The 23,402-nt window shown below is 35.5% G+C and overlaps 1 protein-coding gene and 2 pseudogenes across 1 annotated transcript; all 3 read right to left on the reverse strand.

Annotated features, from left to right (window-relative positions):
* Nucleotides 1-265: 265 nt before the first annotated feature.
* Nucleotides 266-1,221, reverse strand: LOC122432269 (annotated as a pseudogene).
* A 9,641-nt stretch (nt 1,222-10,862) lies between these two features.
* LOC122432596 lies at nt 10,863-11,791 on the reverse strand (annotated as a pseudogene).
* Nucleotides 11,792-15,640: 3,849 nt separating this feature from the next.
* On the reverse strand, nt 15,641-16,573 carry LOC122432527 (olfactory receptor 4A47-like). Its single transcript, XM_043454517.1, has one exon. It carries the CDS (start codon nt 16,568-16,570, stop codon nt 15,641-15,643), a length of 930 nt encoding a protein of 309 aa, XP_043310452.1. The 5' UTR covers nt 16,571-16,573.
* Between the last annotated feature and the right edge of the window lie 6,829 nt (nt 16,574-23,402).

The following is a 23,402-nucleotide window of genomic DNA, read 5'->3' on the forward strand; positions in this document are numbered from 1 at the left end:
AGAGGAATCAGTTGGAGAGGGAGGTGGGAGGGGGGATCGGGATGGGGAATACATGTAAATCCATGGCTGATTCATGTCAATGTATGACAAAACCCACTACAATATTGTAAAGTAATTAGCCTCCAACTAATAAAAATAAATGAAAAAAAAAAGCATAAACATAAATTTTATTCTTTAATAAAACATAATAAATTATTCAGAGAAAAGGAAAGTTTACATCAGAACAACAGATTTTTTATATTTGAATTAAATTCCTAGTGTTAAACTACTTTCTCTGTAATGCATAATGCACTTGTTTACAACTTGATCTCACTTTTTCTGTCCAGAGCTTCTTTATAGCATTCATGATCTCAGAATTTCTTAGACTGTAGTTTAATGGGTTCAGCATGGGACTTATGACTGTATAAAACATGCTCAATGATTTGTCAATGGGGAAGGTCTTAGCAGATCTTGCATACATGAAAATACAGGGAACAAAGAAGCAGGCAACCACAGGGATGTGGGAACCACAGGTCTGGAGGGCTTTCTGCCTCCCTTCCTGACTCAGGTTCTTCAGAGAGTGCAGAATGACTCCATAGGAGATAAGTAAGAGCAGAGAAACAACAGAGCAAATCAGTCCTTCATTGGCCACAACTAAGATGCCAGTGACAAAGGTGTCAGTACAGACGAGTTCCAATAAGGGGTACACGTCACACATATAGTGATCAGTGACGTTGGGGCCACAGAATCGGAGCCCATAAATAGTGTTAAGTTGAATTACTGAATGCAAGAAACCTCCAACCCAGGCCAGCACCAGCATCACAAGACACACCCTCTGCCTCATGATCACCAAATGATGCAAGGGCTTACAGATGGCCACATAGCGGTCATAGGCATCACCAGCAGAAGGAAGACCCCTGATCCAGCAAAAAGGTATTCTGCAAACAGCTGAGTCATACAAGATTTAAAGGATATGTGTTTTTCCCCGAATAACAACTTTGAAATCAATTTGGGGGTGATAGAAGTGGAGTAAGTGACATCCATACATGATAAGCTAGCAAGAAAAAAGTACATCGCTCAGTTCAGGGTCTTACTGACAGCTATAGTCACTATAATAAGAATGTTGCCCATCAGAGTCAAAAGGTAGATGAACAGGAACAAAATAAAAAGAACTTTCTGCTCCTTTGGATTCTGTGTGAGACCCAGAAGGACAAAGTAAGTTACATTATTTCTTGATCCCATCTAATCTGGACAGGCGCTGACTTCACATATTAAAGAAGTTAACTTAAAAAAAAAAAAAAGGAGGGGGGGGGGATAACACTTAAAGGGGAAAAATGCTCAAATGTATAAGAATACATTTTTATGTATCCATTCTTTGGAAGAACGCCAATAGGATATCCATTTGTGTCTAATGTGTCATAGACATTTTGATTACCAAGACGAAGAAGGCATAGTTCCTCTTTTTGTTTGTTTGGTTAACCTCAGTGATATGATTCAGGACAAAAAAACAAACAATTCCTGACACATGTATGAAGTTCCATCAAATTCACACAGTGCTGAAGAGTCAGGATATAGGAGTATATCAAGTGGGCATCACAGAAGACGTTCAACAGGAAGCAATGGTTTAGCTGAGTGTAAAAAATAAATGAAAGTATAAAGAAATAAAAAGAGAAAGCCATGAAAATGTGCAGCATTTATAAAGACACAAAGTATAATAGATGAAACACACTTAAGGTAATACACATAATCAGTGTGGGTAGATGAATGTGTGAATAGAAGATCCTTGTCCTGAAATGTCTCAAACTTCACTGACACTTTTGTCTTTACGTGGTTACTTCCCATTTTGGACCAATCAATTAGACTGCAGCAGTCTAATTTTGTATCTCCAGCCCTTACCTTTCCCCTAAATTTCAAATGTTTATTTGCAACATCTCTAATTTTGAAATCCAACTGAATAGCAATGTACTATTTGTAAAACATAACTTCTAAAATTTCCACAATAAACATGAGCATTTTCTAAATAAAATTTAAAGAGATATTCCTTATTGAATACTATAATTTTCATGTTATTGTTCAGAAACAAAATTTCAGTGCTCTTTACTCATTTGTTACTCTCATAAAACTTAAATAAATCCTACTAACTCTACTTTCAGAATATATCACAAATTTGATCATTCCCTAATTCTTAATTTCTTCCTGGTCCACCATAACAGCCTCCTGCTAAGTCTCTCCACATTTATACTGGCCTCAAAAGTTGGTTCTCCTGAAGCTGCCCAAACTGTCCTTTTTAACCTTCTTCTGATAACATCACTCCACTTCTCCAAACTCCTGCAGTATATTCCTATCACTCACTCATTTTTTAATGTAACACATTTAATATTTACAGTAGCAAGAACTGTAATCCTTATTTCATAAGTGAAGAAATTAAGGTTCAGAATATCTAATTCATTTTCTCAAGTACACATTTTTAAGTCACATACCTAGAATTGAATTTGCTTGATTGATTTCAAAGTAATTTATTTTCTTATATAATAAAGAAGGTCTCACAACTGTGAGCTTGGTTCCCACTATTTAATGTTAGTCTTACCTTGTGGAGGCTTGATCATAACCTGAAGAATAACTTGAAGCTACTCATAAACACTTGGAATTATTTTTCACCCAGTTTGATAACAGAGACAAAAGGTCGCCTTATTATTTGAGCATATAATTTATTTGACTGTCTGTCCACTTACTTCATGGAGTCTTCTGATTATTCAGATCATTTTTAAGTTAAGTGTAGATTATTTGAAAGCAATTCCATGGTGCACACACAGAAAAACAAGTTTGTTGCATTAGGAAATATATAAAAATTACCAGCAAATACTACAAACATATAGAAGAAATCAACTAGTTATTTGGCAGGGAAATTTTTCACAAGTAACTTCTTTCCTACCAACTTCAAAAATTAAAATAACATTTGACAGTTCAGTACTTTTCACTCTGTCATATTAACATGACCGGACTAATTGACTCAGATTTTGAAAGACATTCCCATGATTCTTTTTAAGTCATGCTACAAGTCTAAGAAAGGACCTCCTGAAATTTTTATGCCAGTTGCTAAGTAAATAGCATCTTCTTCCTATTAGGGGTGAAGATCACAGGCTATTTCATCCCTTCCAGTTGCAATTATCACCGAGTCTTAGAATGTGTCCAAGGCTGATTCTTGTTTAATTAATTCACTGGGATTTTACACAAAGGTATAAAATAACATCTTTAGGGGCTTTCCTGATGGCTCAATGGTGAGGAATTCACTTGCCAATGCATAAATACAGGTTGATTCCTGGGTTGGGAAGATACCCTAAGAAGGAAATAGCAACCCATTCTAGTATCCCTGCCTGGGAAATCTCATGGATAGAGGAGCCTGGCAGGCTACACAGTCCATGGGGTGGCAAAAGAATTGGACATGGCCTAGGAACTAAACAACAACGAAAAATATGTGAAGATATTACTAGAGCAAATGACACAGTTAATATTAGTAAGGTATAACATGGGAAAAAAATAGCTTTAGAAACATTATGAGGTTGCTGCCAATGAGGATAAAATATAGACTCACTCATTTTGGTCTAGTGGACTTAATATATTCTCCCCTGCCATGGAAAGAATATATTTCCTTTTATTCAATACTATATTTAATCACCTTAAAACTTTGTTAAATAAATGCAAATTATACTAAAAATAAATTTAAATGTTTTTAAAGTTTTAGATCCAACAACTAATAATTTATCCAATTACTAATTGTTTTTAATAGTTAGGGCACATTTCTTATGCCAGCAGCTGTGCTATGAGCTAGGACTCAGCACTTAATAAAACCAGAGGGAAAATCATGTAAAAAAATGTTTTTTTCCTTCATGGATAATATAATAGGTCAGACAATAAAGAAGGAGACATTTAATAAAGTAGTTATAGTCTTATTTGGGGCTTATAATGTAAGGAATAGAATAATGTGATAGAAAAGAAAAGGGATAATTCTACTGTGGATAATGTAATCAGAGAAGACCCTTCTTGAAAGGTTATATTTAAGCTGTGATTGAAAGGGAGGAAGTGGCTGTCATTAGAAGTACTGTTCCAGAAAGTAATACTAAATGAAAAGTAATAAACCTATATTAATAAAAATTAATAAACCTATATTAATAAAAATTAGTAAACCTATATTAAATACAAACCTATAAGACCTATAAACCTATAAAACCTATAAGATTATAAACATATATTAATAAAAATAATAAACCTATATTTAGAAAAATATAAACTTTTCACAGGAATTATTATGGCAGTACTATGTTATAAAAGGACTTGTGAGAGTGTGCCCTATTGTCTTATTCTAGATTTTAATGAGGAAGATTTCAATCTTTCTATGTTGAGGATGATGTTAGCTATAGATGTGTTATATATGGACTTTCTTATGCCAAGGTGCATTCCTTCTACTTCCAATTTGTTGAGAGTTTATAACGAAATGATGTTAAATTTCTTTATGTCATTAACAACTCAAGGAAAAATTAAGAAAATAATTCGATGCATGAAAGCATCAAAAAAGAATAAAATATTTAAGTAAACTTAACCAAAGAGACAAGTCCTGTAAATTGAAAACTACAAAAGGTTACTGAGAGATATTATGGAACACACACAAATATGAAAAGACATTTATGATCTGGGATATTTAAAAATATTACACTGTTAACACTATCTCAAGTGGTCTACAGATCAAAATAGCAAAACTGATTTTTGCAGAAACAGAAAAATCCATGTTACAATTCATATGAAATCTCAAGGCCTCCAAATTGCGAAAACAATCTTGAAAAGAAGAAAGCTGGGGGTCTCATACTTCCTGACTCTAAAACATACTATACAAAGTGATGATAATCATAGCACCAGTATTCGAATAAAGATGGGCAGTGGACTAATGGAATAAAATAGAAAGCCTAGAAATAAACCTTGGCATATGTCTTTAGATAATTTTCAACAAGGGTGCCAAGAGTATTTAGTGGGGAAAATATATTATAACAAGCTATAAAAAGGCAATCACAAAAAAACAATTATCATATGATTTCACTTACATGAAGCTCTTAAAGCAGTCAAATTCATAAACAGAAAGCAGAATGGTGATTGCCTGGGGCTCCATGAGTTTAAATGGAGAATTTTGTTTAATAACTGAAATTTCAGTTTGGGAAGTTGGAAAAGTTTACAGATGGGTAGTGGTAATGTTTGCATAACAAGTAGGTATCACTTTAAAATGATTAAAATTGTATGTTTTACTAAGTCATGTCCAACATTTTGCTGACGCCATGGTCAGGCTTTACCTGTCCTTTTTTGATCTCCTGGAGTCTGCTCAAAGTCATGCTCATTGAGTTTGTGATCCCATCTAACTGTCTCATCCTCTGTCATCCCCTTCTCCTCCTGCCTTCAATCTTTCCCAGAATCAGGGTCTTTTCCAATGAGTTGGCTCTTTGTATCAGGTGACCAAAACATTGGAGCTTCAGCTTCAGCATCAGTCCTTCCAATTAATACTCAGGGTTGATTTCCTTTAGGGTTGGCTGATTTGATCTCTTTGCTGCCCAAGGGACTCCCAAGAGTCTTCTGCAGCACCACAATTTGAAAACATCAGTTCTCTGACACTCAACCTTCTTAATGTATATATGACCACAATTTTCAAAACAAACGTAAGAACTAATGGACTTTCCTGGTGGTGCAGTGGATGGGAATCTGCCTGCCAGTTAAGGGGAAGTAGGTTCAATCCCTGGTCTGGGAAAATTCCACATGCTGCAAAGCAATTAAGTCCAGCATCACAACCACTGAGCATGCTCTAGAGCCTGAGAGGCATGACTAGAGAGCCTGCACACCACAACTACTGAAGTCTGCATACTCCAGGGTCCTCTAGCCACAACTAATGAGCCCTGGTGCCACAATTACTGAAGCCCAGGCACCATAGAGACAGCAAGTCACAACTACTGAGCCCTCAGGCTGCAACTATTGACGCCTGTGCACCTAGAGCCTGTGCTCCTCAACAAGAGAAGCAACAGAAATGAGAAGGCCATGCACCACAACTAGAGAGCAGCTCCCACTCTCCACAACTATAGAAATCCCGCGTGCAGCAACAAAGACCCAGTGCAACCAATAAACAAATAAAACAGTATATGTGTTAGTTGCTCAGTCATGTCCAACACTTTGCAACCTCGTGGACTGTAGCCCACCAGGTTCCTCTGTCTATGGAACTCCCCAGGTAAGAGTACTAAAGTGGGTTGCATTCCATGTCAAAAAAAAAAATTAAGGTGACTTCATTAATTGGTTTATGATGGAACATAAACTATAGCTCGATAGCCCAAAGTATATGCAAATATCATTGGTTTCAGATAAACTTGGGTAACTTGTTTAAGAGGTATATATGTCAATCCAATGGCAAAACCACTAAATTAAATTTTCTATTTTTTAATTTTTATTTTATATTAGAATACAGCTGATCAACAATTTGTTAGTGTCAGGTGTAAGGCAAAGGGACTGAGTTATACATATTTTATGCATTATTTTCAAATTATTTTTTTATTTAGGCTATTACAAAATATTGAGTAGAGTTCCCTGTGTTAAAGAGTAGGTCCTTGTTGATTATCTATTTTAAATATACTAGTTTGTATTGTATTTGGAAATACTTGTATTTCCAAGTATTATGTAATCAATGAGGCAAATATTGAGTACCTACCATGTGCCAGACATTGTTCTAAGGACTTAGGATGCATCAAAAAACAAAGCAGATCAAAAAAGGGAGGAGGTGAAGGAAGGAAATAAAGCCCAAACTCTTTGTTATGGAGTTTCAAAATAAGTTTTAGAAGCAAGTCAACAAACATTTATGAAGGATTTTTTGCTCCTCCAGACTGTTGCAGATTGCTTGGTTTTGCAGAAGAAGAGAGGATTTTATAATGTGAAACGTCCTTCAAAGCATATACACAACAGATTGCACACCAGTCTGGACTTCAACTCCACCCTGCAAACACAGGCACTGTTTGACTAGTGAAACACTGAGTGAAAAATAAAATAAAATAAATAAAAATTTTAAAAAAAGAAAAAAGAAACACTGAGTGAGATGAGTGTACCTTCAGAGTTACAGGAAATACTTTATGCTACCTGGAAAATTACAATTTAAAGAGAAATTGCCATTTCAAGTTCATGTGCTTAGTCCATGTGCTGTTTGTGCTCCATGGACTGTAGCCTTCCAGGATCCTCTGTCCATGGAATTTTTCAGGCAAGAATACTGGAGTGGGTTGCTACTTTCTGTTACAGGGCATCTTCCCAACCAAGGAAGAAAACCCATCTCCTGCATTGGCAGGCAGATTCCTTACCACTAGGTGCCACCTGGGGTTGCAATAAGTCAAAATGAAATAAACATATTTGCATTTCAGAAAAAAATCTCTAAAACTGTATAATAACAATTTTTTAAATTTTTTTTCAGTTTTTTTTTCTTTTTCTTTCATTCTTTTTTTGTTGTTGCTGTATTCTTCCTGGAGAATCCCATGGACAGAGAATCCTGGCTGGTTACGATCCATAGGATCGCAAAGGTCAGACAGGACTGAAGCGACTTAGCAAAGGACATGGCAAGAAGATCTCAGCAGCACAAGATGCTCAGCAGCGATTTAAGTCCTGAACTTCCTTGAAAGAAACTATCTTTTTTTTTTTCCTAAAGTAAGTGTCAGGTAGCATTTTAGGTGTTATAGCTAAAGAACAGCAGCTATCTACAAGGGATTAGAAACATGGGCAGGAACTGTAAGTTCCACCCGATTTTACAATAGGTGACTTGTTAACTGAAAACACCAATTCTTATCTGGATAACAGTTTCTCATACTCTAAAGGTATAAACTCTTCTTAAATTAACCTTCTCAATGGGAATCTTAATGAAAATAATTGTTTTGAAAATATTTTAAATTTCAACATTTTTAAGCTAATTTAATTTAAACTTTTATCTTATTTATACTTAATTTATTATCTTATTTTTACTAATTTTGAAATAGAAATATATGGCCTTAGGCAAAATTCTGAGAAAGAATAGTAATAAGGGACTGATAAACTCTTCACATCTCAAAATATCTTAGATATCATAGCAATTATGTGTCAGTGCACACATGAAAAAAGAGATCAGTGAAAAATAATAGTTTTGAATTGGACCCAAATACATTGGGAGTTAAAAATACAATAGTCAGAATTTCAAATCAATGGCAAAAAGATAGATATGTGAATATTTTTAAAAAATTCTGAAATTTACAGAACAAATAAAATCAACCCCTATTTAAGCTCCTAAATAAATTCAAGATGAATCAAATGCCTTAATATAAGATGTAAGATATGCTTTACAAATTTAAAAAATGCTTTAAAAATTAAATGCAAAAAAATAATAATAATTGAAGGATTTTGGCACAAGTGAAATGAGAAAATTCTTCCTAAGCAAGATAAATTTTTTTTTCAATTTAATATAAAATACAAAAGAATTTACATGCAAAAATAATTCTACATAGGATAAAAAATTAAAAGTATATAGCCAGAAAATATTAACCATATATACAATTTAAAAGAGATCATTTCTTTTGTTTAAAATTCTCTTGTAAAAATCAAAATTTGAATGAATCAGATTAAAGACATACATATAAAATCCATAAACAAATACAAATCAAATCAAACACATGGGAAGATGCTCAAACTCAATTATATCAAAAGGGTTGCAGTTAAAGTAAAAAATAACTTCAATCAGATGTGATAAATACTTATCAGATACTGGTCGTTGAGAATATGGACAAAAAATTTCACATGAACTATGGACAGGGCAGTAGCTGTTACTAGGGATTCCTTAATGGCTCCATGAGTAAAAGGGATACAGGAGATGCAGGTTCGATTCCAGAGTCAGGAAGATCCCCTGGAGGAGGAAATGGCAACGCATTCCAGTACTTTCCCCTGAAAAGTCCCAAGAACAGAGAAGCCTGGCAGGGGTCCATGGGGTCACAAAGAGTAGGACACAGCTGAACAGCTAAGCACAGATACAGTAGCTGTTAGTACAATCTCAAGAGCAATAGTTTGGAGTGAAGTAAGTCAGAAAGAGAAAAACAAATATAATATATTAACGATCTATATGGAATCTAGAAAAATGGTATTGATGAACCTATTTGCAGGAAAGAAATGGAGATGCAGATATAGAGACAGGACTCGTGGACGCAGTACGGGAAGGAAAAAGTGGGTCAAACAGAGGAAGTAGCATCGGCATATATACACTACCTGTGTAAAAGAGATAACTGTGAGAAGTTGCTATAAAACACAGGGAGCCCAGCTTGGCACTCTGTGGTGACCTACAGGGGTGGAGCTGGGGAGGAGAGGGAGGCTCAAGATGGAGGTGGTGCTGGTTCAGTCACTGACCGAGCCCGGCTCTTGCAACCCCATGGTCTGCAGCCTGTCAGGCTCCTCTGTCCATGGGGCTCTCCAGGCAAGAATCCTGGAGTGGGTTGCCATTTCTTTTTCCAGGCAATCTTCTCGACCCAGGAATCAAATCCAGGTCTTCTGCATTTCAGGCAGATTCTTTACCCACTGAGCTATGAGGCAAGGTGACATGTGCATAACTTTGACTGATCTGGGCTGTTGTATGGCAGAAACCAACACACCATTGTAAAGCAATTTTCCTTCAATTAAAGTTAATTTAGAACAAAAGAATGATATTTAGGCAATAAATATCAATATCATCATTTTAAATGCATACACTAACTGACCATTGAATCAAATGTAGTATCAACAATTCTACACCTAGGATTTTATATTTGCAGATATTCAAAAAAATACATTTATTGGAAATATAACTGTCATAGAAAAGTTTAGGAATCTCATGAAAGGGATGGACATTAATTTTGATATAAATTTATAAAGAGTGCTTTGAAAAATGAGAAAATCTAAGAAATACATATGGACTGGTATGGAAATATCTTTAAGATATTGCATAGCAAGAACAAGTGATGCATATAAAGAAAGAAACAAATATACATATATAGAATACACTTGCATCTGCAAAGATTATTACTAGATCATAATTAACAAACAAATTTAGGGTCAGCCTCTGAGAATGAGGACTGGAAGAAGCTGAGAGAAAAATAGAAAATTCATTTTACATTTCACCTCATATTGTATGGATTCTCTTGTGGCTCAGACAGTAAAGAAATTGTCTGCAATGTGGTAGACCCAGGTTCCATCCCTGGGTTGGGAAGATTCCCTGGAAAAGGGAATGGCAATCCACTCAACTATTCTTGCCTATAGAATTCCATGGACAGAGGAGCTTGGTGTATTGCAGTCTATGGGGTGGCAAAGAGTCCGATTCTCTGAGTGACTACACTTTCATAGAATTTAGTATTCATTTATGCTATTTATTATTATCTATTTTACTTCAGTTTCATTGTAAACACTAAAAGTATAAAAGTAAAAATGTTGTATATAATGCAAATGAAATACAGTGTAGGCAAGCCATACACAATTATGCATTTTAAACTATATAATTAAAAATGCTAACTTAAATGACAAGATGCTAAGTAAAAATTACACTGTCTGAAAAAGAATAAAAATATAAATGCATAAGTTGATGAAAAATCAGTGTAACTATATAAAAATTTACTCATTAATTCATTGCATATCAATTCCTTGCTATATAGGCATTACACCTTTCTAGATACTAGGAAAACTGCTGTTATACAATGGTTGTATAATTGTAATCTTTAATTACAATTACCATAAACTCTTTGAAGAAAGAGAAATCAGAACAAATTTTAAAATGACTTTTGCATTATAAGAAAATGAATCTTGATGTCAAATGACTCCCTTCATGATGGATGATGCATTTATTTAATATGGGGCATGATGTGTCTTTTCCAGAGCTTCTTCATATCATAATTTAACTCAGAATTTCTTAGACTGTAGATTAGTGAGTTCAGCATGGGGGTTATAACTGTATAGAACATGGTCAATGATTTATCAGTGTAGAAGGTCTTAGCAGGTCTTACATACATGAAAATACAGGGAACAATGAAGCAGACAACCACAGTGATGTGGGAACCACAGGTCTGGAGGGCTTTCCACCTCCCTTCCTGACTCAGGTTCTTCAGAGAGTGCAGGATGACTCCATAGGAGATGAGTAAGAGCAGAAACACAATAGTGTAGATCAGTCCTCCATTTGCTGCTACTAAGAGGCCAATGACATAGTGTCAGTACAGACCAGTTTCAATAGCAGGTACATGTCACAGAAAAAATGATCAATGATATTGGGGCCACAGAATGAGAGCCCAAAAATAGTGCTAAGTTGAATAATTGAGTGCAGAAAACCTCCAACCCAGGACACCACCAGCAACACAACACACACCCTATGTCTCATGATCACCAAATAATGCAAGGGCTTACAGATGGTCACATAGCAGTCATAGGCCATCACCAGCAGAAGGAAGACCTCCAACCCACCAAAGAAATGCTCTGCAAAGAGCTGAGCCATACAAGATTGGAAGGATATGGTATTTTTCCCTACGAACAAGCTTCAAATCAGTTTGGGAGACATAGATGAGGAATAAATGACATCCATAAATGATAAGCTGGCAAGAAAAAAGTACATCGGTAAATTCAGGGTCTTACTAAATGTTACAGTCACCACAATAAGCATGTTGCCCACCATGGCCAAAATGTAGAAGAACAAGAACATAACAAAAAGGACTTTCTGCTCCTTTGGATTCTGTGTGAGGCCCAGGAGGACAATGTGAGTCACATTGCTTCTTGGTTCCATTTCCTTGGTTCCACCTATTCCTTATAGGTGCTGACTTCAGATATGAGGAACAGTTTAACTATAAATCAAATCAAAAACTTAAAAACACCTTTACATGGATTATAAGCTTAACATATTTTATTCATTCAATGTGTTAAACCTGACATTAGGATCACAAAGTCAGATAAGAATGTTTCCTATTTTCCCCAAATGCTTTATTTTGTTTTGAAATTTCATGGGCAGTGAACAAGTGCATTTTAAGAAGAAACCAAACTTGTTCTGACAGTACTCCAACATTTGACCAACAAATAGGTGATAAGTGCATCTAAAGTGAATATTTTTATAATGATGAGTTCCTATTATGGCCTCTCTTCAGATTTCCGAATGCCAACATCAGTATTCCTCTGACAAACAGTGTTCTCTTGGTCCTAAAAAACAGAAATTATCTTTAATACTTCACCAATTTTTAAATATATAGTTTGTTTATTTTACTGTGTAGTGCAGGGAATTCTGCTCAGTGTTATGTGGCAATGTGGATGGGAGGGGAGTTTGGGAGAGAATGGATACATGTATATGCATGGCTGAGTCCCTTTGCTGTCCAGTGCTGTTAATCAGCTATACTCCAATATAAAATAAAACATTTTAAATATATATTTATTTATTTGACTGCACCAGGTTTTAGTTGTGGCATGTGGGGTCTTTAGTTGCAGCATGGGAACCCTTAGTTGCTGTATGTGGGATTTAGCTTCCTGACCAGGAATTAAACCTGGCACCCTGCATTGGGAGTGCAAGTCTTAGTCACTGGACCATCAGGGAAATCCAACTCTTTATTCTACACCTTCAGAAATGCAAAGGTAAGCAGTGTTGTGAAGAAATTCTGAATCAAAATATGACTTCAGAGGGGAAATTATGAAAACAGCACAAAATAACTTTATCCCTTATATGATAAACAGTTAAAATTATTTTCTGTTTTCATTACTTCCCTTCTGAAGTCATCTTTTGACTCAGAACTTCACAGCAATTTTTACCTCTGTATTTCTGAGGATGTGGGATAAAGAATATAAGGTAAGAGTTAGCATAGTATAAAATATAGACATTGATTGAAAAGGATCTGAAGCATATACACAAATATGCAGGGCACAAAGAATAAAATAACCAGAGAGATGCGAGAGACTCAGATGGAGAGGGTGTTGCACTTACCATTCTGTGAGATTTCAAAGTGTATAGGATCACAACATGTGAGCTCATCAAAAGGCATTACATTTAACAGGCAGATAAATTCTTAGTTGGCAGCAATAAAATGTGTAAGTATTCATTTAAACGACTTTCGACAGAGTCATGTTACACATGAATTCTATGTCACTGGGGCAAAAAAAAAGCAGCCAGACTGTAAAAAGGATCCGCAGTGTTACATGAATAAATCTTCTAACCTGGGTGACTCCCATATGTGGCCACACCTATATAAACATGATAGTGAGGTAGTACAGATGGACGCATAGTAGTTGTAGGCCAGACCCATCTGTAGAATGATCTCAGCCACATCAATTGATGGTCAGCAAAGTTTTAAGTCATGAACTTCCTAAAGGAGATGGTTTTTCTTGCAGCAATAATGTCAGCTAGCACTTAAGAGGTCAGCAGCTATCTATAAGGGATTTAAAAACATAGAATATGTAAAGCACTAACAAAGAGGATAAAAAAGACAATGAAAACACCTATCCTCTTCATGGACAGGAGTTCTCAAATCTCTAAAGATATAAACTTTTCCTAAACTATTCTTTGTAAGTCAAAAGTTGAAACATATTTTTTGTGGCTAGGCCTTTATTATAAAGTTAATTTGACAACATATATATGCAAGAACAGACATAATTCTGAAAAAGAAGAGTAATGAAAAAGTTCTGGGCTTATTGGATTTCAAAATGTTCTATAGATGAACTGCAATTATACCATGCATTAAATAGTTCATGACTGAAGAAATCAGTGGAACAAAACAAAGTCCAGAATTGCATCCACATAGATGTGGAATTTTAGAATACAGTAAAGTTAAGATTTCATATCAGTGGTGAAAGATAATTATGCAGCTACCAAAAAAAGTTCATTTAGAAAACAATAAAATACAATTCTTATTTAACTCCGTATGTATCAAAATAAATACCTGATGGATAAAACATTTCATATAAAATATAAAATCACAAAAGTACTAAAATATTAATGTCTAAAAAATATGGAATAATATTATGTTTAGGGAGAAATGAGCAAAGCTTTTAATGATGAAACAAAATCACATAAAATATTCATAAATCTGACCAAGTAAATAACCAAAAAAAAATCTACATAGCCAAGAAAGAATTCTGTATAGTAAAAGAAACTCAAAATCAAATAACAGGAAAGAAAATTAAGTACATAGATAATGTTTTTTTGAAAAGATTATTTCCTTAGTATATACTTGCTCATAGAAGTAAGTATGAAAAAGAAAATAATCAAAAATATTAGTAGACAATTCAAAGATACATACATAAAACTTAAACATGTGAAAAGATGCCTAAAGCAATTATATTTAAAGAATTTCAATTAAAGTACACAAATGAATCATAAATTCGTTAATGAACCATATTGTCATATCCCCAAAACTGATCACTGGTTGTTAAGAAGGTAAACAGGAGATATTCTCAGACTATGGACAGAAGTGTAGGTATAATGAATCATGAATCATTTTGAAAATAACTATGAATATCAATATTTTAAACACATATTCCCTGTGATCCAAAATCTCTACTTCTGGAAACTAACATTTCTAAGAATACATAATCAAGAAGTTACATATTTATTGCAGAATTACACATCATAGGAAAAGATGTGAAATGACATGAAAAGTACTAGATACACTAATTCAGGAATGTTATAAGGGAAAATCACATATTATAAGACTAACTGAGAATGAGTTAGATCTATACAGACTGTTATTGAAAGATCCTCACTGTGTGTAATAATAAAATGTAAATATTTGCTTCATATATTTGTACACAAAATCATAGATAAATATGCTTGTATTTGTAAAAATTAATATTTGAATAATCTTAAGAAACAGACTTGTGACTACTCTGGGGAAGAACACTAGGAAACACTGAAAAGGATGGATAGGAGGTTTGGTTTGGTTTTACAGGTCATTTTACTAAGCTTTCAAGGAACAAATCATTCCAACTGTATATGAACACTTCCTATGAATATCAATTCAGTTTGTAACTTGCCTTTTTGCTTCCTTCCAGGTGTTTTTATTGAACAGAATCTCTTAATTCATTCAAATTTATCATTCTCTCCTTCTTGCCTTGTTTTGAACTATTTTGAAAGAAGGTATTTTTCACTTGCACCATTTCATGTGGTTTCAAACTTTATCAATTATTATTATGCTTTCCTTTTACATTAAAATTGTCACAGAAAATTTCACATGTAATGCAACTGAAATTGAACACATAGGAAAATGTATATAATTAAATATTTTCACTAATAAAAAGAATGGACAAAAATGAAAAAAATATCACTAAAAAATAAAACTAAGTCTCAGAAAATAATTTTAAAGATAAATAAATTGATTAAAAATCATTGAAATTGTAAACATTTTATTTATTATATATTTTTATCAACTTCCTCCTTATACATATTACCCCTTACTAGGCAAAGGGATAACCAAAATGCTATGTACAGAGCTGACATTTTACCAGAGAGGCATCTTAGTAACCCAATTATACAGTTAATTATTATAATTATAAAAATGCTTTAAACGAATGGGGTAGGTGAATCCATTTTAACAAGCTGTTGGTTTCTAAGGAGATGGGCCCTGAAGTTATATGAACCTCTTCATGGTGAATGTCAAACTTATTTGCTACAAGATATGATGTTTCTTCTCCAGAGTTTCTTCATAGCATTTGTCATCTCTGAGTTTCTCAGAGTGTATATTAATGGGTTCAGCATGGGGGTTATGACTGTGTAAAACACACTCAATGATTTGTCAATGGGGAAGGTCTTAGCGGGTCTTGCATACATGAAAATACAGGGAACAAAGAAGCAGACAACCACAGTGATGTGGGAACCACAGGTCTGAAGGGCTTTCCGCTTCCCTTCCTGACTCAGGTTCTTCAGAGAGTGCAGGATGACTCCATAGGAGACGAGTAAGAGCAGAAACACAATAGTGCAGATCAGTCCTCCATTGGCCACAACTAAGACGCCAATGACATAGGTGTCAGTACAGACGAGTTCCAGTAAAGGGAACATGTCACAGAGAAAGTGATCAATGACATTGGGGCCACAGAATGGGAGCCCATAAACAGTGCCAAGTTGAATAATTGAGTGCAGAAAACCTCCAACCCAGGACACCACCAGCAGCGCAACACACATCCTTTGCCTCATGATCACCAAATAATGCAAGGGCTTACATATGGCCACATAGCGGTCATAGGCCATCACCAACAGAAGAAAGACTTCAGATCCACCGAAAAGGTGCTCTATAAAGAGCTGAGCCATACAAAATTTGAAAGATATGATATTTTCCCCAAAGAACAGATCAGAAATCAATTTTGGGGTAATGGCTGAAGAATAAATGGCGTCCATGAATGATAAGCTAGCAAGAAAAAAGTACATGGGTGAGTTTAAAGTCTTACTGACAGTGACGGTCACAACAATGAGCAGGTTGCCCACCATGGTCAAAATGTAAAAGAGCAAGAACATAAAAGAAAGGACTTTCTGCTCCTTTGGTTTCTGTGTGAGGCTCAAAAGGACAAAGTGAGTCACATTGTTCCTTGATCCCATCTATTCTTTTATAGGTACTGATTTCACATATTAGAAATAGTTTACCTATAAAACAAGGAAAAATATTTTAAACTATTATAAGCTAAATATGGCTTCTCATGTAGCTCAGTGGTAAAGAATCTGCCAGCCAATGCAGAGATGCAGGTTAAATCCCTCTGTCAGGAAGATCCCTGGAAAAGGAAACAGCAACCCACTCCAGTATTCTTGCCTGGGAATTCCCATGCAGAGAAGCCAGGTGAGCTACAGAGCATGGGATCACAAAAGAGTTGGACACAACTTACTGACTAAGCAACAAGAACAAAGCTTGATATTGTCTTTGTTCATTCAGTCAAAAGTGAATGGACCTACTCTATAGCACAGAGAACTCTGCTTGATATTATGTAACAACCAAAATGGGAAAAGAATTTGAAAAATAATAAATGCATGTATAAATACAAGTAAATCACATTGTTGTACACTTGAAACTAATACAACGTTGTTAATTAACTATACTCCAAAATAAAATAAGAGGTTTTTTAAAGATGCCTGTGGAGCAGCTCTTTGTATCAAACATCCTATCACAGAAATTAGGATTACCATATTGAATAAGATTGTTTCCATACTCTCAGTGATTTAATACATGAAGATTGGATTATATAATTTATAACCAATTTAATTATAAATATATTCCTGTTGTGCTAAGGAACACCTAAATCAAATTGATACCAGGAAATTCTTCCCAGAGGAAGCAACGCTTTGCCTGATTTTAAAGAAGAGGGTAAACAGAAGAGGATAGCAGGGAATAACATGAAAAGATGCAATATGTTTAAAGTCACAAAACCATAATACTGAAGATTCACTTAAGATAATCTACATATTCAGTCAGTAGAAAAAATTTGAATATAAAGATTAAAGGTCACTGTATTAGCTGTTCAGTTCAGTTCAGTTCAGTGACTCAGTCGTGTTTGACTCTTTGCAACCCCATGAATTGCAGCACGCCAGGCCTCCCTGTCCATCACCAACTCCCGGAGTTGACTCAAACTCATGTTTGTCAAGTCGGTGATGCCATCCAGCTGTCTCATCCTCTGTCTCCTTCTCTGTCTGCCCACAATCTTTCCCAGCCTCAGGGTCTTTTCCAATGAGTCAGCTCTTTCCATCAGGTGGACAAAGTATTGGAGTTTCAGCTTCAACATCAATCCTTCCAATGAACACCAGGGCTGATCTCCTTTAGGATGGACTGGTTGGATCTCCTTGCAGTCCAAGGGACCCTCAAGGGTCTTCTCCAACACCACAGTTCAAAAGTATCTTTCTTCGGCCCTCAGCTTTTTTAACAGTCCAACTCTGACATCCATACATGACTACTGGGAAAACCATAGCCTTAACGAGATGGGCCTTTGTTGGCAAAGTAATGTCTCTGCTTTTTAATATGCTCTCTAGGTTGGTCATAACTTTCCTTTCAAGGAGTAAGCATCTTTTAATTACAGGATAGCCCTCAAATAGGCAAAGTGCTTTTCCATCTCTATAGTTCCATTTATTCTTTAGTAGAATGTAATTTCAGAGATTGAAAACATTTTACCTCTAAAATGATGGGACATACTGTAGAACAATATATTGTAAGTTTAATCTTATTTATACAATTTACAAATATTTACCAGTTACTTTATGTTGTGTCACATTTTTCAGATAATGTAAACTCAGAGCCATCTCGAAGTGTCTACTAATTAATTAATGGTCAGGGCATATACCAGGAGTGATACTATCAGACGACAAAAATAGTAGTGTGACTATGGAAGCATCTTTTCATTAAACTCTCCTTCATTTCTAGATAAGGATACTTCTTGAGTTTAAAAGATGGCTTCTGACTTCATTTAATTTTTTAACCTTTTTGTGGCAAATGTCATAGAAGTCTTAACCAGCCACGTTCTAATCTTGTTCCACTTGTTACTCAGTGATAGTGAACATTCCTTGAGGTTTCCATTTAACAAACTATTAGATTTGATTATAAAAGTCTCTTTCTACTCCAGTGACCTAGTTTATATGACATGAAAACCAAAAGCCTTATGAAACTGGGTTTTACATAAACTTCATCATTAATATGTGTAACTCGAATGTCTTTAAGTCTTCTTTTAGAAAATATATATCATTTTTATCATGAAACCTATTTCAAAACCAGTAAAATATACTTTATTAAAAAGCAGAGACATTACTTTGCCAACAAAGGTCCGTCTAGTCAAAGCTATGATTTTTCCGGTAGTCATGTATGGATGTGAGAGTTTGACTATAAAGAAACTTGAACACCAAAGGATTTATGCTTTTGAACTGTGATGTTGGAGAAGACTCTTGAGAGTCCATTGGACTGCAAGGAGATCCAAAGCAGTCCATCCTAAAGGAAATCAGTCTGGATTATTCATTGGGAGGACTGATTTTGAAGCTGAAACTCCCATATTTGGCCACCTGATGTGAAGAACTGACTCATTTGAAAAGACCCTGATGCTGGGAAAGATTGAGGACGGGAGGAGAAGGGGCTGACAGAGGAAGGGATGGTTGGATGTGATCACTGACTCAATGGACATGAGTTTGGGTATACTCCGGGAGTTGGGGATGGACAGGAAGGCTTGGCGTGCTGCGGTCCGTGGGGTTACACAGAGTCAGACATGACTGAGCAACTGAACTGAACGGAAAATACACTTTTATAAATCTAGGTGTAATACTTTAAATAAGTGTCAATCACCACTCTGGGTCATACTTTTCATATTTGTAAAATGAGATTTTGATAGTTAACTGAGTTTTTCTGAGTATCTAATGGGCTACATATATGTAAGTAGCAGAGTTCTTGAACCAACATAGATAATCAGTCTTCATTGTTTTTTTTTTTTTTTTTTACAAAATATCAGAAATTCAATTTAAGCATATCAGCAAGTTTATATCCCTCTGAAATGTAAAAGATGGTGAGAAAACAAATATTTTTATTCAATTATTTACATTAATATAGACCAAAATATCTTAATGAAAAGAAATAACATGATTAAAAGAAAATAAAAATTTTCACTTGTTATGAAGAATTATACACATGGACTCAGTCACTTTAGTCACGTCCAAGTCTCTGCAACTCTATGGACTGTAACCTGTCAGGCTCCTCTGTTCATGGGATTCTCCAGGCAAGAATACTGGAGTGGGTTGCCATGCCCTTCTCCAGGGGATCTTCCTGATCCAGGGATTGAACCCGTGTCTCCGGCATTGCAGGTAGATTCTTTACCATTGAACCATTGGGGAAGCCCATATATATACATATAAATATATATAATTATATTTAAAGCATCACATTTTAGGTTCACAATGACAAAAAATCTTAAATTTATAGTTAAAAAAAAAAAAGAAAAAGCTGAGGCTCAGAATATCAAATTAACTTTCCCAAAGTTACCTGATTTTAAGTGACAGACCTGGAATTGGAGTCTAAGTTTGATTTATTTAATTTTTCTCTATGGTCAGCTTTTTTTTTTTAGTACAGTTCTTAGAAACTAAAGTGATGTGATTTCCTATGTACTGTAATGCAGAAATTTATACAAATGCAAAGCCTGGTTTCCACTATTAACTATTAAAGTCTTACCTTTTGTAAACTTGCTCACAATTTGAAGAATTTTTGACTTACTCATGAAGACCTGGAAATCTTTGGGCCATCTGCTTAACTCACTGAGGACAAAAAACTGTATTATTCTTTGAAGGCATATTTGATTTCATATGCCTATGTCTGTCCATTTTCTCCGTGATCTTCCAAGTATTTCAGAAAATTGTTACCTACGTTGTAGCTCCATTTCAAAAGAATCATAGTAGAAGAAAAACTAAAAGTTTCCCATTAGAAAATTTTCACAAAAACACACACAAAAAAATCCTATGTCATCCTGTGTCTATGTATGAAGGTAACAGTAGCTATTTTACCAGGGAACTTTCTATCTTATCCATTCTTCTCTAGTAATATCAATAAAGAATAACTACCATTCAGATGTTTAACTAGTCTCATTCTATTGTGTTGGTATGGCCAAACAGTTCTACTTTAGCTTTGGAGATGGCATTCTTGTGTCTTTTTTACATCATAGTTTAAGCCTACTAAAGCATCTCCTGAAATCATTACATTAGCTCTTAAGAGGACAGCATTGTCTACTTAATACAAACAAATGTCGTGATGATTTTGTACATTCTCATGATGTTAATCATAGAATCCTGCAATTGGAATGTATCCAAAACTGATGGTTGTTTAATTCAATTCAATGGGATTTTCCACCAAATCTTAAAAGAACATATACATATAAAAAAAAAATCTGTTAAGCCAATCACATCACATAAGTAGGGTAAGGAATATGTAACAAGAGGAATAACAACAACAACAAGTCTCAGAACCATTATGGAAATATTGCCAGCTGAAAATAAAATATCAGCCCTGTCATTTTGTCCCAGTGAAAATGAGTTTGACACTTTCTCTACTTTGCCATAGCAAGACTAGTTTTTCTTTGATTTAATCAACTTATTTCCATATAAGTGTGAGGTTGAACAGGTGAAAAATCTTATCTCCAATGTAGTTGTAATAGATATCTAATCATTCATTATTTTTAAAAAGATAACATCTATTTTTTTTTTTTGCCAGGTTTTATTCTATGAACTATTGATGTAAAGAAAGCCATGGCAACCCACTCCAGTACTCTTGCCTGGAAAATCCCATGGAGAGAGGTGTCTGGTAGGCTACAGTCCATGGGATCGCGAAGAGTCAGACACGACTGAGCAACTTCACTTTCACTTTTCACTTTTATGCATTGGAGAAGGAAATGGCAACCCACTCCAGTATTCTTGCCTGGGGAATCCCGGGGATGGAGGAGCCTGGTGGGCTGCTGTCTATGGGTCACACAGAGTCGGACACGACTGACACAATGTGTTTGTAGCATGGGAGATCAGTTGGGGAGGCTTGCAGGCTCTAGAGCACAGGCTCAGTAGCTGTGGCACAAGAGCTAAGTTGCTCCACAGCATTCTGGCACCTTCCCAGACCTGGGATCAAACCAATGTCCCCTGCATTGGAAGGCAGATTCTTATCCACTGTACCGTCAGGGAAGTCCCATATTTACTCTCAAAAGGGGTAACTGGAAGTGGTAGCTTTTTATTTGGAAAATATTTAGTAAGTATTTACTCTGTTCCAAGTCTATTCTAATCACTGGAAATGCAGTAGTGAGTACAATAGCCAATACCTCTACTACATGGAATTTACATACTAATTAGAAGAGAGAGATAATAAGTACATTAACCAATCAGATGATGAAGATTCTGTAGAGAAAATGTAATAAAGTGATGTGATGGAGAGTAAATCAAGGAGATAGACAATGATTTTATTTCTGGGGCTGAAGAATAGTTCTAAGAAGGTGACGGGTGAACTGCAATCTGAGTAGGGACTATGATCCAACCAGATGGAGGTCTAGAGGAAGAGAATTGTGGGAATAAAGAGATTTAGTTCAAAGGTTCATGGGCAAAAGCAAAGCCATTGCAGCTGGAGCTAGTGAACAAGGTAAAGAATGATATAGGATAAGTTTAAAGAGATGCATATTAAAAAGCAGAGACATTACTTTGCCAACAAAGGTCCGTCTACTCAAGGCTATGGTTTTTTTCCAGTAGTCATGAACAGATGTGAGAGTTGGACTATAAAGAAGGCTAAGTGCCAAAGAATTGATGCTTTTGAACTATGGTGTTGGATAAGACTCTTGAGAGTCCATTGGACTGCAAGGAGATCCAACTAGTCCCATCCTAAAGGAAATCAGTCCTGAATATTCATTGGAAGGACTAATGTTTAAGTTGAAACTCCAGTACTTTGGCCACCTAATGCAAGGAAGTGACTCACTGGAAAAGATTCTGATGCTGGGAAAGATTGAAGGCAGGAACAGAAGGGTACGACAGAAGATGAGACGGTTGGATGGCATCACCGACTCTATTGACATGAGTTTGAGTAAGACCTGGGAGTTGGTGGTAGACAAGGAAGCCTAGTGTGCTGCAGTCCATGGGATCACAAAGAGTTGGATGTGACTGAGTGACTGAATGAAACTCAACTGAAAGAGATGCGTGTTTGAGGGGAGTGGAGGGACTGAAATTCGGCAGAGGCTGATAGACCAAGACCAATTACTTACAGTGTAAATTTGACTAAACGGATAACTTTCTTTCTACTGAGTAGTTTAGTTCAGCTCTTCTAAATGAATGCTTCTACATGGCAGAAATTGAAGAAATTAAAAGAAGTCTCAAAGAGGCAATGTGGAAATCTATGCTGCTGACTATGCTAAAGAGTCCATCAAAGAGAACCCCTGCCTAGAAATGAACACAAGTTCTACGGAAGGAGGTTGCTTGAGTACATATGTTTTATTTCACTTCCTCCTGATTTGAGTGGAACTTAATTAATCATAACATTAAGGTTGTTTGGTGATCTTTGAGTTAGAAAGAAGTCAATGATACTCATCCAGGTCAGATAAAACTTCCCTTCCCACACGAACAAATTCCTCTTGGGTGGTTTTAATCATGACCTTCACCTCAGTGTCTCTTATCCTGGACATTGTTATACAAATGCTATAAATTCTTGCTCTTGTGTCTTCCTTGAACACACAATCTAAAGTGGTCCCTGCCATCTGAGTCACTATCACATCAGGTATTTCAATTTTTTAAGCACTTTGCACTCTGAATGCAATTTTTAATAGGTTTCTTACTTACTGCCTATCTCCCTCCACTAGAAAGTGTTATGAGCTGTGTGATGTGTGTCATTAGTATGATATAGAGTGTAGTCTTTAACAGTGCAAGTTCTAAAGTCAAATTAAATAGGTTCAAGTCCAACCAC

This window comes from Cervus canadensis, chromosome 31, assembly GCF_019320065.1.
Source record: "Cervus canadensis isolate Bull #8, Minnesota chromosome 31, ASM1932006v1, whole genome shotgun sequence".
NCBI classification, from domain to species: Eukaryota; Metazoa; Chordata; class Mammalia; order Artiodactyla; family Cervidae; genus Cervus; species Cervus canadensis.

Coding starts and splice junctions, on each gene's coding strand:
- LOC122432527 (XM_043454517.1), bottom strand. CDS start 16,570: ATGGGATCAAGGAACAATGTGACTCACTTTGTCCTTTTGAGCCTCACA.